Source organism: Oncorhynchus tshawytscha, unplaced genomic scaffold (genome assembly GCF_018296145.1).
Source record: "Oncorhynchus tshawytscha isolate Ot180627B unplaced genomic scaffold, Otsh_v2.0 Un_contig_1110_pilon_pilon, whole genome shotgun sequence".
In the NCBI taxonomy this organism is placed as follows: Eukaryota; Metazoa; Chordata; class Actinopteri; order Salmoniformes; family Salmonidae; genus Oncorhynchus; species Oncorhynchus tshawytscha.
The window spans coordinates 76,671-93,172 of NW_024609481.1; the positions used below are offsets into that span (position 1 = coordinate 76,671).

A 16,502-nucleotide genomic window follows, 5' to 3' on the forward strand; every position below is an offset into this window, starting at 1 on the left:
ATGCTGGAGGCTCCAGACCAAGGCTCTGATGCTGGAGGCTCCAGACCAAGGCTCTGATGCTGGAGGCTCCAGACCAAGGCTCTGGTGCTGGAGGCTCCAGACCAAGGCTCTGGTGCTGGAGGCTCCAGACCAAGGCTCTGGTGCTGGAGGCTCCAGACCAAGGCTCTGGTGCTGGAGGCTCCAGACCAAGGCTCTGGTGCTGGAGGCTCCAGACCAAGGCTCTGCTGCTGGAGGCTCCAGACCAAGGCTCTGCTGCTGGAGGCTCCAGAACAAGGCTCTGCTGCTGGAGGCTCCAGAACAAGGCTCTGCTGCTGGAGGCTCCAGAACAAGGCTCTGCTGCTGGAGGCTCCAGAACAAGGCTCTGCTGCTGGAGGCTCCAGAACAAGGCTCTGCTGCTGGAGGCTCCAGAACAAGGCTCTGCTGCTGGAGGCTACAGACCAAGGCTCTGATGCTGGAGGCTACAGACCAAGGCTCTGATGCTGGAGGCCACAGACCAAGGCTCTGATGCTGGAGGCCACAGACCAAGGCTCTGCTGCTGGAGGCCCCAGAACAAGGCTCTGCTGCTGGAGGCCCCAGAACAAGGCTCTGCTGCTGGAGGCCCCAGAACAAGGCTCTGCTGCTGGAGGCCCCAGAACAAGGCTCTGCTGCTGGAGGCCCCAGAACAAGGCTCTGCTGCTGGAGGCCCCAGAACAAGGCTCTGCTGCTGGAGGCTCCAGAACAAGGCTCTGATGCTGGAGGCTCCAGACCAAGGCTCTGATGCTGGAGGCTACAGACCAAGGCTCTGATGCTGGAGGCTACAGACCAAGGCTCTGCTGCTGGAGGCTCCAGAACAAGGCTCTGCTGCTGGAGGCTCCAGAACAAGGCTCTGCTGCTGGAGGCTCCAGAACAAGGCTCTGCTGCTGGAGGCTACAGACCAAGGCTCTGCTGCTGGAGGCTACAGACCAAGGCTCTGATGCTGGAGGCTACAGACCAAGGCTCTGATGCTGGAGGCTACAGACCAAGGCTCTGCTGCTGGAGGCTCCAGAACAAGGCTCTGCTGCTGGAGGCTCCAGAACAAGGCTCTGATGCTGGAGGCTACAGACCAAGGCTCTGATGCTGGAGGCTACAGGCCAAGGCTCTGCTGCTGGAGGCTACAGGCCAAGGCTCTGCTGCTGGAGGCTACAGGCGAAGGCTCTGCTGCTGGAGGCTATAGACCAAGGCTCTGATGCTGGAGTCTGCAGACCAAGGCTCTGATGCTGGAGGCTACAGGCCAAGGCTCTGCTGCTGGAGGCTATAGACCAAGGCTCTGATGGAGGCTACAGACCAAGGCTCTGATGCTGGAGGCTACAGGCCAAGGCTCTGATGCTGGAGGCTACAGACCAAGGCTCTGATGCTGGAGGCTACAGACCAAGGCTCTGATGTTCAAGAAATTATTGCAATATCATCATGAATGAGAAACAACGTCTTTCTGGAGAATGTGAACTGACATATCTTGCAGAGGATGAATACTGAGACTGAGTATTTAATTTAAAAGCTGCAAAAGCAGTGGGAGAAGCATTTGATAATGTCATGATCAATGTAGACTGGCCCTTTGATTCATTCTGATTTTTTTTTGTTTATGAATTCAAAGCGTACCTCCTTCAGACTGAAATGTTTCCTCGTCTGTTTTAAACACATCATCATGGGTTCTAACTGTCAGTGAGACAATGGCAATAAGACTCTAAACGTTTCCAGATCCATTTTACACATCTGTTTCCTGAAATAGACGATCACATAGTTTGGTTGTCCATGTTCTCTTAAAACAACAATTAACCACTCTGCCCTAGTGTGTAGTAAGTCATTAACCACCCTGCCCTAGTGTGTAGTAACACTGTCATTAACCACCCTGCCCTAGTGTGTAGTAACACTGTCATTAACCACCCTGCCCTAGTGTGTAGTAACACTGTCATTAACCACCCTGCCCTAGTGTGTAGTAAGTCATTAACCACCCTGCCCTAGTGTGTAGTAAGTCATTAACCACCCTGCCCTAGTGTGTAGTAAGTCATTAACCACCCTGCCCTAGTGTGTAGTAACAGTCATTAACCACCCTGCCCTAGTGTGTAGTAAGTCATTAACCACCCTGCCCTAGTGTGTAGTAAGTCATTAACCACCCTGCCCTAGTGTGTAGTAAGTCATTAACCACCCTGCCCTAGTGTGTAGTCATTAACCACCCTGCCCTAGTGTGTAGTAAGTCATTAACCACCCTGCCCTAGTGTGTAGTAAGTCATTAACCACCCTGCCCTAGTGTGTAGTAAGTCATTAACCACCCTGCCCTAGTGTGTAGTAACACTGTCATTAACCACCCTGCCCTAGTGTGTAGTAAGTCATTAACCACCCTGCCCTAGTGTGTAGTAAGTCATTAACCACCCTGCCCTAGTGTGTAGTAAGTCATTAACCACCCTGCCCTAGTGTGTAGTAAGTCATTAACCACCCTGCCCTAGTGTGTAGTAAGTCATTAACCACCCTGCCCTAGTGTGTAGTAAGTCATTAACCACCCTGCCCTAGTGTGTAGTAAGTCATTAACCACCCTGCCCTAGTGTGTAGTAAGTCATTAACCACCCTGCCCTAGTGTGTAGTAAGTCATTAACCACCCTGCCCTAGTGTGTAGTAAGTCATTAACCACCCTGCCCTAGTGTGTAGTAAGTCATTAACCACCCTGCCCTAGTGTGTAGTAACACTGTCATTAACCACCCTGCCCTAGTGTGTAGTAACACTGTCATTAACCACCCTGCCCTAGTGTGTAGTAACACTGTCATTAACCACCCTGCCCTAGTGTGTAGTAACACTGTCATTAACCACCCTGCCCTAGTGTGTAGTAACACTGTCATTAACCACCCTGCCCTAGTGTGTAGTAACACTGTCATTAACCACCCTGCCCTAGTGTGTAGTAACACTGTCATTAACCACCCTGCCCTAGTGTGTAGTAACACTGTCATTAACCACCCTGCCCTAGTGTGTAGTAACACTGTCATTAACCACCCTGCCTGCCCTAGTGTGTAGTAACACTGTCATTAACCACCCTGCCCTAGTGTGTAGTAAGTCATTAACCACCCTGCCCTAGTGTGTAGTAAGTCATTAACCACCCTGCCCTAGTGTGTAGTAAGTCATTAACCACCCTGCCCTAGTGTGTAGTAACACTGTCATTAACCACCCTGCCCTAGTGTGTAGTAACACTGTCATTAACCACCCTGCCCTAGTGTGTAGTAACACTGTCATTAACCACCCTGCCCTAGTGTGTAGTAAGTCATTAACCACCCTGCCCTAGTGTGTAGTAACAGTCATTAACCACCCTGCCCTAGTGTGTAGTAACACTGTCATTAACCACCCTGCCCTAGTGTGTAGTAACACTGTCATTAACCACCCTGCCCTAGTGTGTAGTAAAGTCATTAACCACCCTGCCCTAGTGTGTAGTAAGTCATTAACCACCCTGCCAGTGTGTAGTAAGTCATTAACCACCCTGCCCTAGTGTGTAGTAACACTGTCATTAACCACCCTGCCCTAGTGTGTAGTACACTGTCATTAACCACCCTGCCCTAGTGTGTAGTAACACTGTCATTAACCACCCTGCCCTAGTGTGTAGTAACACTGTCATTAACCACCCTGCCCTAGTGTGTAGTAACACTGTCATTAACCACCCTGCCCTAGTGTGTAGTAACACTGTCATTAACCACCCTGCCCTAGTGTGTAGTAACACTGTCATTAACCACCCTGCCCTAGTGTGTAGTAACACTGTCATTAACCACCCTGCCCTAGTGTGTAGTAACACTGTCATTAACCACCCTGCCCTAGTGTGTAGTAACACTGTCATTAACCACCCTGCCCTAGTGTGTAAGTAACACTGTCATTAACCACCCTGCCCTAGTGTGTAGTAACACTGTCATTAACCACCCTGCCCTAGTGTGTAGTAAGTCATTAACCACTCTGCCCTAGTGTGTAGTAAGTCATTAACCACCCTGCCCTAGTGTGTAGTAAAGTCATTAACCACTCTGCCCTAGTGTGTAGTAAGTCATTAACCACCCTGCCCTAGTGTGTAGTAACACTGTCATTAACCCTGCCCTAGTGTGTAGTAACACTGTCATTAACCACCCTGCCCTAGTGTGTAGTAACACTGTCATTAACCACCCTGCCCTAGTGTGTAGTAACACTGTCATTAACCACCCTGCCCTAGTGTGTAGTAACACTGTCATTAACCACCCTGCCCTAGTGTGTAGTAACACTGTCATTAACCACCCTGCCCTAGTGTAACACTGTCATTAACCACCCTGCCCTAGTGTGTAGTAACATTGTAATTAACCACCCTGCCCTAGTGTATAGTAAGTCATTAACCACCCTGCCCTAGTGTGTAGTAACACTGTCATTAACCACCATGCCCTAGTGTGTAGTAACACTGTCATTAACCGCCCTGCCCTAGTGTGTAGTAAGACTGTCATTAACCACCCTGCCCTAGTGTGTAGTAACACTGTCATTACATTAACCACCATTATTAGCATGTTGTTACAGTCCTTCAGTAATTACAATGACTGTCGTCATTAAGCTCTGCAGCTCTCATGGAAAGTGGACTCGGTACACTGAGGCCAACATGTCAAACCAAGACTGTCCTGCCTCCGATATTCCTCTCTCTACAGAAGAGCTAAGGAGCAGAGCAGAAGTGAGAGAACCGTCACAGCTCATGTTCCACGGCGGAACAGAGCAACATTCTCTCCACGGAGCTGTTTTACCAGTCAGAACCAGAAGGATCAGGGTAATGTCCCCTATCTAAGTTCCAACTTCCCGACATCCTGCCCTGGCCAATATCCTTCTAACCCTAACCCATATCCAACATCCTTCTATAATTTAACACAATGAATCCCTCCTTCCATCTCTCCTTCCTTTTCCACACAGCAACTCTCAGTTCATTCTCCCCAGTGGCACTGTACTGACACCTGTGTTTATAGTGTACTCTGTCTACAACCTAGACAGAACTATGCAAAGACCCCTTCTCCAGACAAGAATGTAAATAAAAGAGTTCCAGACAGGGAGAAGACTGACAGAGAACAAGGTTCCTCTTCACAGCCTCAAAGTAGAGCAGAAGATCAATACACATAACACAGTATTTGATTTATTAGGAGAGAATAGAGCAGAGCTGCTCTGGAATAGATGGGGGACAGACAATAAGCAGAGAATAGAAACAGGAAGAAAAAAACATCTAAAAAAGAGAATAGAGAGGGCGGGCGAGCCAGAACAAACTGGCAGGATGTCTCTAGTGTAACGTCCCCTGAGACAAAGAAGTTGGAAATATATGTTGTAAGTATGTCAGATAATGTAGGCTAGAACATTTTTAAAAACACTCTAGTCATCCACTCAAAGTTAATGTTGCGCCACCCAGTGGCAGAAATAACCATTGCACTACCTTGGCTTGGACATAAAAAAACATTATTCCAGAATGGCTGAGGAATGGTAACTAAATAATTAAAGATATTAGGGCTGACCCCAATTATAGAGGCCTGTCTCAGTGGACTGATCCATTATAGAGGCCTGTCTCGGTGGACTGATCCATTATAGAGGCCTGTCTCGGTGGACTGATCCATTATAGAGGCCTGTCTCAGTGGACTGATCCATTATAGAGGCCTGTCTCAGTGGACTGATCCATTATAGAGGCCTGTCTCGGTGGACTGATCCATTATAGAGGCCTGTCTCAGTGGACTGATCCATTATAGAGGCCTGTCTCAGTGGACTGATCCATTATAGAGGCCTGTCTCAGTGGACTGATCCATTATAGAGGCCTGTCTCAGTGGACTGATCCATTATAGAGGCCTGTCTCAGTGGACTGGAGGCCTGTCTCAGTGGACTGATCCATTAGGCCTGTCTCAGTGGACTGATCCATTATAGAGGCCTGTCTCGGTGGACTGATCCATTATGGACTGATCCATTATAGAGGCCTGTCTCAGTGGACTGATCCATTATAGAGGCCTGTCTCAGTGGACTGATCCATTATAGAGGTCTATCTCAGTGGACTGATCCATTATAGAGGTCTGTCTCAGTGGACTGATCCATTATAGAGGTCTGTCTCAGTGGACTGATCCATTATAGAGGCCTGTCTCAGTGGACTGATCCATTATAGAGGCCTGTCTCAGTGGACTGATCCATTATAGAGGCCTGTCTCAGTGGACTGATCCATTATAGAGGCCTGTCTCAGTGGACTGATCCATTATAGAGGCCTGTCTCTGAATGTATTTAATATTGTTTACACTGTTCCAAACAAGCAGACAAATAATATTGTAATCAAACAGCACCTGTTATTTTATTTAACTAGGCACAGCCTTGTTCAGGGGCAGAATGACAGATTTTTACCTTGTCAGTTCGGGGGATTCGATCCTGCAACCTTTTGGTTACTAGTCCAACACTCTAACCACTAGGCTACCTGCCACCCCATCTCCTTCTTATTGTTATTATTACTATTATGGTCATTATAATAATAAGTAACGTCATTATCATTAGTAGCCTTTGTATAGCAGCCTTGTATAACCACCATCGAGCTGTAGGCCTAAGAGCGTGTCCTGTTTAGGCTGAATACCGTAACTTACTTAGGCATATATTTTAATATATAGGCTACTGTACCAATCATTCATTTGTTCATGCCATTCAACAATCAAGCATTCTTTTTGGGGGGGGGGGAATTAAATAACAAACAGGGAGCTTTGAATAATTAGCCTAAACAATGAATTAAACCACAAAACACAAATGCATGCAACTGTTTTCAGTCTGCTGTAATAAAGGCTTTATATAAGTCAAATGTCTTCAACAGATCTGACTTCCCCTTTCCCTCCTGAGCAGTCACTAAACAGTCACTAAACAGTCAAATGTCTAAACAGTCACCCTCCTTCTAAAGGTTTTATATAAGTCAAATGTCTTCTAAACAGATCTGACTTCCCCTTTCACCCCTCCTGGTTTTATAGTCAAATGTCTTCAACAGATCTGACTTCCCCTTTCCCTCCTAAACAGTCACTAAACAGTCACCCGCTTCAAGGTTTTATATAAGTCAAATGTCTTCAACAGATCTGACTTCCCCTTTCCCTCCTGGGCAGTCACTAAACAGTCACTAAACAGCCACTAAACAGTCACTAAACAGTCACTAAACAGTCACCCGCTTCAAGGTTTTATATAAGTCAAATGTCTTCAACAGATCTGACTTCCCCTTTCCCTCCTGAGCAGTCACTAAACAGTCACTAAACAGTCACCCGCTTCAAGGTTTTATATAACATCCTCCGCATCCATTTTGCTATCATGTGATACTGTGTTGGGAGTTTGTTATAATCAAATGTATTAATGTGATTATGATGGGCTATAGGTCAAGTCCTATTGGTCACATGCAAGCAATGCCTACACGTTTCACATAAAGAGATCAAAGGTTGAGGGAATGTTTTTGCCTGAAACAAATGAGGGATTTTGGTAAGATAACTTTTCAGTCATTTGCTGTGCTGTGGTGCCTTTTCTCTGCAAGTAGGGAGGAGAGTGAGACAACATGCGCCAGTCACAGGCACTCGCTGTCATTTAACACAGTGTGACCATCGGGCTCTTCAGTCATTTGTGTGTCTATTATTTAATCAAACAGTGTGCTTAAAGCATCAGACAAGCTGTGAATATGTAGTTTACTTCATTCAAACACAGACACAACCTGTCTATCTATATACAGTGCATTTGGAAAGTATTCAGACCCCTTGACTTTTTCTACACTGTGACATTTTATCAATTTTAGAATAATGCTGTAAAAAAAATGTAAACAATGTATCTACCTACACACAATACCCCATAATGACAAAGCAAAAACAGGTTTAGACATTTTTGCAAATTTATAAAACAGAAAAAACAGAAATACCTTACTTAAATAAATATTCAGACCCTTTGCTATGAGACTCAAAATTGAGCTTGGGTGCATTCTGTTTCCATTGATTTCTACAACTTAATTGGAGTCTACCTGTGGTAAATTCAATTGATTGGACATGATTTGGAAAGGCACACACCTGTATATATAAAAAGGTACGAAAGTTGCATGTCCGTCAAAAACCAAGCCATGAGGTTGAAGGAATTGTCCGCAGAGCACCGAGACATGATTGAGGCACAGATCTGGGGGAAGGGTACCAAAACATCTCTGCAGCATTGAAGGTCCCAAAGAACATAGTGACCTCCATTATTCTTAAATGGAAAAAGCACATTTGAAGCACCAGCGATGAGTCACCTACTTCCACTTAATAATGAAATCTTCAACAAGGTGCCACAACAAATCATCTACAATTAAATGTGATTGATGACAGGGAATACATTATGTGCTTTTTAAAAAAATCAATGGAGATTAGAGGACCCTTAAGTACATCAAATGCCTGTTCGTGTACCAGTACTCAGACGAACACTAGGTTCAAATGGCACCCTAGTCCCATTATAGTGCGCTACTTTTGACCAGGGCTCTGATCAAAAGTAGTGCACAGTGCACTATATACACACACACACACACACACACACACACACACACACACACAGAGTTTACAAAACATTAGGAACACCTTCCTAATTTTGAGTCGCACCCCTTTTCCCTTCAGAACAACAATTCGTTGGGGCATCCACAGGGATGCTGGCCAACGTTGACTCCAATGCTTCCCACAGTTGTGTGAAGTTGGCTGGATGTCCTTTGGGTGGTAAACCATTCTTGATACACACAGGAAACTGTTGAGCGTGAAAAACCTAGCAGCGTTGCAGTTCTTGGCACACTCGAACCGGTGTGCCTGGCACCTACTACCATACTCCGTTCAAAGGCACTTACATTTCTTTTAATCTTGCCCATTCATCCTCTGAATGTCACACACACACAATATTCTCCAGGCTTAAAAATCATTCTTTAACCTGTCTCCTCCCCCTTCCTCTACGCTGTTTGAAGTGGATATAACAGGTGACATCAATAAGGGATCATAGCTTTCACCTGGATTCACCTGGTCAGTCTCTGTCATGGAAAGCGTAGGTGTTCCTAATGTTCTGTACACTCGGTGTATTGGGAATAGGGCTCCGTCAGGGAGGAAGCCTGGGGAATCGTCTCTTGATTAACCAACAAGAGCCCTTATAGGAGTTGGTCAAGTCCAACATGTTATGGGGAAAGAAAAAGGTTTTTGGAATAAAACGCTGAAATTAAGTTCTGAGGTTAACAAAGGTTTAGGAGATTGAATACGTTTTGTTCTATGAGATAATCAGTCAGTTAAACATGACATTTTAATTATTTTTTAAATGACACATTTTTCAAAATTCACTAAAAGTGACGTTAGCTGATGAAGATGATCTCATTTTAAATAAAAGTATGAGATCCCCTAAGCCTGTGTTTTTACCACAGACCTTATTTTCGGCCAAAAACGCCATTAATTTCCCCCATAGGCTTTGTCCAAAGAACCATGGCGGAGTTAGTGCCTACAGAAAGACGCCATTTCTATTTCTCTCTATGTGGCTCCTTTATTTATTGATTAAAGGAAGGGGAGGAGCAGCGCGGTATCAAAAACAGTATCGATATGTTGTAATGGCTTGATTGAGCTTCATAATCACTTTTTATCTTGAGTTTGACGAGATTTAAAAAATGTAGCGCCTAGTTTCTGTGTCAATGCAGAGTAACGGACATTAAACAAGATCTTGCTTTATTTGACCTGCCTAATTCGAGAGCTTGGCAAATCACTCCATTAGGTTTAAATGGGGGGGGTTTAAAAAGGACATCAAACGAAAAGGACATTTAAATTGCCGTCCAAATCACCTGCTCTATTTACATAAACTTAGTCTAACTAACTAATCGCAAAATACTGAACTGTTGTATTTGTAGCACAGTAACGGACCTAAGAGGTGTTAAACACCTGAACAGGTCTACTGAAAGTGTAAAAGCGCCAATAATCATTTAGTCGACCGAAGAGTTATCATTTGAATATTACACACCTATTAGCCAATGAACATCGTCCCCATCTGTATCACATGAATTCCACCCCCCAGCCGCAATGGGCAATGAATGATAGATTGGCACTTCAAACAAGTTTACTGGAACAATTTAAACAATTTCAGTGCTACTTCAAACATGACTGGGTCCACATACAATAGCCTATCGATGGAGACAGGAGGAGGCGTGGAGGGCGGCCAAGCCAACCACATGCCACAAACTTCAACTTTATACCACATTTGATGTTGTTTGATGCAATGTTGCAACGTGGTCATGCACTGGCCGCGCGTACCGACATCAGCACACACACTTCACATTTGGCTAACATATCCACATAAACACAAACTCGGAATACCGATGTTTTACAGTTTAGCCTACCAATGTGCGCGTGGACACGGGAAATGAGACAGGACGGTAAAATGTACTCACCATTTCACTCGGAAGAACCGTGTATGCTCCAAAAATCACTCATTAGTCGGATGTTTCAATAAACGTAGGAAAAGTGATGTAAAGCAGCGGTTTGTGTTTTATTTCAGGGATAGTTTCTTCCACGTATTTGTCTACCTATACGGTCCTTTCTCGCAGATTTTCGGAGGAAAGGATTTCCACTATCTGAATAAAAGCAGGGGCTGGGCATGCGCACTAAGAGGAATGTTTTTGTCCGTTGAGCGTTCAATCCACTGTTCTTTTCACGCCGAGACGCAGAGCGCAATATGCATAATAGTCTATAATAAAACACAAACAGACAGCACATCTCTGAAAACATGGAATTGTATTTGCCCACACAGGCTTATTAATATCATGCTATTAATGATATTACAATAACATTGTCCCTCGAGCCTATTAAAAGTCTACATGCCTAAACTGAAGAGAAAGAGGAATGACCTGTTTTTCCTTTTAAATCATAATGAATAAGATTATATAGACAGATTCTAGATCAGAACTCATACCTCTGATATGCTTTGTGGATACGTGCCCCGATTCTATATCAGAACTCATACCTCTGATATGCTTTGTGGATACGGGCCGATTCTATATCAGAACTCATACCTCTGATATGCTTTGTGGATACGGGCCGATTCTATATCAGAACTCATAACTCTGATATGCTTTGTGGATACGGGCCGATTCTATATCAGAACTCATACCTCTGATATGCTTTGTGAATACGGGCCGATTCTATATCAGAACTCAGAACTCTGATATGCTTTGTGGATACGGGCCGATTCTATATCAGAACTCATACCTCTGATATGCTTTGTGGATATGGGCCGATTCTATATCAGAACTCATAACTCTGATATGCTTTTTGTGGATACTTTGTGGATACGGGCCCCGATTCTATATCAGAACTCATACCTCTGATATGCTTTGTGAATACGGGCCGATTCTATATCAGAACTCATAACTCTGATATGCTTTGTGGATACGGGCCCCGATTCTATATCAGAACTCATACCTCTGATATGCTTTGTGGATACGGGCCCCGATTCTATATCAGAACTCATACCTCTGATATGCTTTGTGGATACGGGCCCCGATTCTATATCAGAACTCATACCTGATATCTGATATGCTTTGTGGATACGGGCCCCGATTCTATATCAGAACTCAGAACTCTGATATGCTTTGTGGATACGGGCCGATTCTATATCAGAACTCATACCTCTGATATGCTTTGTGGATACGGGCCCCGATTCTATATCAGAACTCATAACTCTGATATGCTTTGTGGATACGGGCCGATTCTATATCAGAACTCATACCTCTGATATGCTTTGTGGATACGGCCCCGATTTTAGAAACATATGTAAGAAAGATTATATAGACTTATGTCCATAGAATGAATAGTAATCTATTGTCATAACCAGCTTGCTCTTCGTTACAGAAAGCAGAATGTATAGGTTTATCAAACTAAAACCATTAACCCTAATCTGTAGCCTAACTGATCGATTGGAATGAATCTATTTCATACGGAAAGTGAACGTAGATGAAGGCTAACAAACAAAGTGACGTTTGAAAGATCTATTGATGAGAAAAGTGCTATAGGGAACCTTCGCTCACTGGTCGTTCTAAACACACTTCATCCAGTCATTGGCTTGGGCATCTCATTAACAAGTCAATGGATGATGACCTGCCTTGCCACAAGCCTTGAAGACGCATGTCAATTTCCTTTAATGTTCGCGGCTACTTGTTAAATATGCGTGGTGCGGGAGGGGTATAAAAGCCAAGCTTATCTCAACCCGCAGAGGAATCTGTCATCCAATTTGATCAGCATGCGTTCATTAGGCGTTCTAGGTGTAGCGCTACATGCCTCTCTGCTCATACTCCTGACTCAAGGAATTCACAGATCTAGAGATGGAGTTTATCACGGAAAATCACGACGCTTTGCTACAGACCACCGTCCACCTGGATTCCATCACCTGGCACCGAAGTATATGATGCACCTTTACCGGAATTACAAGTCAAATCTCACTCGGCCTATAGACGTAATGGAGAAGGCCATCGCAAAACAAGCAGACACAGTCAAGAGTGTGATGGCAAAAAGTAAGATTATATATATATTTTTAAAGTATATTAGCCTATAGGCCTATTTATTCATTCGTTTAGTAGGGCATATAGGCTACATTCTTGACATTTAGCCTATACTGCCCGAATTTAGTTTAACACAGGAGAAAATAATAATACATATCCTGTTTAGGGCATTTTATAATAGTTTATGGCCTATTGCCTAGCCTCCTCTAAGCCTAGTAAATTAAATGTTGTTTTGCGCTATTTTTTGTTTGCATTATTTTTATTCTTCAAAAAAGTTAAGAGATCATTTTCTTGCTTTGTTTGCGCACCACAGTGGCTGTCAAATCTCTTCGCCAGACGATCTCAAAGCGCTCCAATCCACATTCATTTTGTCGGCCTGAATAACCGTACATGGATCCGCGTGTGAAAAGGCAGGTTTTCAGCCTAATTCTCAAAGCAAACCTCTTTTTTTCTTTAAATGGGAGATGTTGATTAGAAATGTTGCCAGACATGCCTATTCAAATCTGTTGTTAACTCAAATCAACAAGTCCCCTCAGTTCTTTTCACTCTTCACTTGATTAGATTAGAGTGATGACCTAGAACTACATCTCTGGCCAGAGCGGGATTTTAACTACATCTAGCCTATATATGTTCCACGGACCGTTCGCGACACCACTAAATCTAATTTAACATCACTGCTAGGTGTCATAGTTGTTACCTATTTGTTTGAATGGAGGATATGCGGAAGCCGAGCTAAGGACGTGTTAAATGATTGGTTTCGATCCGGTGTTTACTTTGAGTGGATTAGTCCTAGCCTCGTCCTCCTGTCGTTGTCGTTGTGTTATCCTTAATCTTCATAGTTTTATTTCCCCAGAGCAAAACAGACCCATAGAGGAATGTAGATGTTTTGGTACAGTACCTATAATCAACAAATAGACGATGAATAGCAACAATACATTACATTTGGACAATAGTACAATAGTCTTTAATCTTCTTGATGAATTATGTACCACACCTCCAATGTCTTGTTCTTCTTTGCATCACAATTCATGTCCTAATTCACACATGTTGATGTTGACCCCAGCCGATGGTAGATTCATCCACAAGCTAGTTGCCTAGTTACATTGAAAAACATGGTTGGAATTTCTATTTGCAAACATGCTTTGCCTAGATCTAAAATTGTATTTCTTTAAAAAAAAAATATTAAAACAATATTGTTTTTAGAATACAAGCATGACTCATTCAGACTACTTAGATGTAAAACAGGAACAATATGCTAAATATTCAGCCTGAATTTGCTGTCCAGGATGGAATAGAACATGTGTATTCCTCCTAAATTAACAGTTAGCACATTAGCTCTATGGTTGCTTAACAGCTCTTTTTACAAGTAAAAACAATTAACATTAATTATTTGTAATCTATTTGACCCGTAGTAGACCATTTAAAGGGTTTGAAGAAGATGGGTGACATAAAAACAAATATTTGATTGTATTTCTATATAGGCCTAATCTTAAAGTACTTAACATTGTATGGTGGCCCAGGTGGATAACTTGGATGTATGTTTGTCTAATATGTGAAGTACTTAGTTGACATGAGACCAGACCCGATGATAATGTTCAAAGAAGTACTAGTCAGTACAAATGTTGAAAAATCGTTTTTTTTTTTTGGTGGGTTTTTTTCTTCTTTCCAATAGGTTTATTTCACAGACCCCGACGCTGGACTGCAACCTTTGACCTGACCACCTTATTGGCCGACGAACGGATCCAAGCAGCGGAGCTCAGGTTCAGGTTTCCCCGGGCGACGAGGGCTTCCAACATTACCATGGAGATCTACCATCACCACGACTACCCGTGCAGGCAGACACAGGGGATCTGCCAGGAACACCAGCTGGTGGGATATTTCTCCGTCTCCTCTGTGATTAACTCCTCTCAGCACTGGAAGGTGTACAACCTTACTGATCCGCTGTTGAACTGGCTCGGCCAGGAACACATTTCCAGGAGCTCAATGAAGAGGAGATCACCAAACAAGACAAAGAGAGATGTGTACTTCCCCAACCCTGTCCAGTTGGCTGGGTCTACAACACAGCAGAACCCTGTCCAGTTGGCTGGGTCTACAACACAGCAGAACCCTGTCCAGTTGGCTGGGTCTACAACACAGCAGAACCCTGTCCAGTTGGCTGGGTCTAAAACACGGCAGAATCCTGTCCAGTTAACTGTGTCTAAAACACGGCAGAATCAGTGTGTGAGCGACAGAGCCTTACTGGTTGTATTCTCTCATACAGGGTCAGAGGAGGGCTTCCAGTCCAAAGCCAGTCTCCTCCACACAGCCGAACAGTCCAAGTTCCTGTCCACCACCGAGTCCAAGAAGATCCGCAGGCCGAAGAAACACAGGAAAAAAAGGGGCCACTCAGGCCAGAGGGATCCACCAGACATGAGGGGTCCAGAGGTGTCGAGCGGAAACATTGAGATTGACCCGTCTCTCTGTCGAAGAGTTGAAATGCATGTAGACTTCAATCAGATAGGCTGGGGGTCCTGGATCGTCTTCCCGAAGAAGTATAATGCCTATCGATGTGAGGGGATCTGTCCAAGTCCTTTGGGAGAAGACTTGAACCCAACAAATCATGCTTACATGCAGGTACGTTTCAATGTGTTTCTATGGGATTTTCCAAAATGTGTCATAGAATATATTTGTTTTTTTTATTATTATTATTAGTATTATTATTATTATTTTTATTATTATTATTATTATTTTTATTATTATTTTTATTATTATTATTATTTATTTTTATTTTTATTATTATTATTATTGTTATTATTATTATTATTTTTATTATTATTATTATTTTTATTTTTGGTTTTCAAATGTATCTTTACTGTTTTCATATGTATCTTACAAAGCTCATTGGGGTGGTGGGGTGGCTTAGTGGTTAGAGCATTGGACTAGTAACCGGAAGGTTGTGAGTTCAAACCCCTGAGCTGACAAGGTACAAATCTGTTGTTCTGCCCCTAAACACTGTTCCTAGGCCTTCATTGAAAACAAGAATTTGTTCTTAACTGACTTGCCTGGTTAAGTAAGAGGAAAATTAGATACTATAGCAATGCTTCATGCCTATTTGAAGTTGTTTGGCCTTTCTTTACTTGCAGATTGCTTCTTGATGCTTTTTTTCCCCTCTAGAGTCTCCTAAAACACTACCACCCTGAGCGGGTTCCCTCGGCGTGCTGCGCCCCCACCAAGATGAGTCCTCTAAGCATGCTGTATTATGAGAATGGAGAAATGCTGCTTCGCCATCACGAGGATATGGTTGTGGATGAATGTGGCTGCCTGTAGCCTCTGTCACAGGCTTGAACCCGACCTTCAGTAAAGACATGGCCGGAGCAAAGCCCCGGGGCCGTCTTCTCACAACCGCTTGAGATGGAGACGAGGCTACCACTCGTCTCCTCCGGACGCACGCAACAGAGAGTTCCGGAAACTTTAGAGTGGAATTTCACTGACAGAACTATTATCCGAGAGTCTGTATCAGATGATTGAAAACAATAAGAAAACACTTGGTGTGAGTTCTTTTGATTATTGTGACTGTGCACTCTTCAAGCAGTATGGTAGATGTCCTGTATGTTTAGAAAGCCTGGATATATACCGTATGGATTTTCTCTCAGAACGTGACTGATTTTATCTTACTGCTTTTAGGAATCACTAAGAGGACATGCCACTTCATTATAAGTCATAGGAAATGGTGTTGTTCACCATTTAAGCACTGTTTATACTATAGTATACACCTACTGGGTGTAACGGAACATTGACATTATATTTATTGTAAATAATAATAAAATAAAGCTGGGGTATTTATGTTAATTTATTGCTCTCTCTGTTTTAGGAGGATTTTGTCATAAATATGTTTTCATATTGTAAAAATATTTTGTCAGCTGATTAATGTGTATGTATTTTTTAGTATTTGTCATGTTATTCATTCATTAGTAACATAACATATGCTTATGACTCTTGTCTATAAAAAAACACGATATGTACATTCACTAGAATG

General features: G+C 43.4%; 2 protein-coding genes across 2 annotated transcripts in view; one reads left to right on the forward strand and one right to left on the reverse strand.

Annotated features, from left to right (window-relative positions):
* Positions 1–10,581, reverse strand: part of pald1a (phosphatase domain containing paladin 1a) — a gene marked incomplete at its 3' end in the record, with an annotated part of 78,386 nt that extends 67,805 nt beyond the window's left edge. The window contains 1 exon segment of the mRNA XM_042315487.1: positions 10,382–10,581.
* Positions 10,582–12,213: 1,632 nt separating this feature from the next.
* On the forward strand, positions 12,214–16,494 carry ndr2 (nodal-related 2). Its single transcript, XM_042315482.1, has 3 exons — positions 12,214–12,499; positions 14,160–15,100; positions 15,641–16,494. The coding sequence occupies exons 1-3, from the start codon at positions 12,229–12,231 to the stop codon at positions 15,791–15,793; spliced, it is 1,365 nt and encodes a 454-aa protein (XP_042171416.1). The 5' UTR covers positions 12,214–12,228; the 3' UTR covers positions 15,794–16,494.
* The last annotated feature ends 8 nt before the right edge of the window (positions 16,495–16,502 follow it).

What these genes read in the sequence shown, in the direction of transcription:
- ndr2 (XM_042315482.1), top strand. Translation starts at nt 12,229, where the DNA reads ATGCGTTCATTAGGCGTTCTAGGTGTAGCGCTACATGCCTCTCTGCTC. An exon ending in CAAGAGTGTGATGGCAAAAA is followed by an intron (nt 12,500 to 14,159) that starts GTAAGATTATAT and finishes TCTTTCCAATAG; the next exon opens with GTTTATTTCACAGACCCCGA. An exon ending in CAAATCATGCTTACATGCAG is followed by an intron (nt 15,101 to 15,640) that starts GTACGTTTCAAT and finishes TTTCCCCTCTAG; the next exon opens with AGTCTCCTAAAACACTACCA.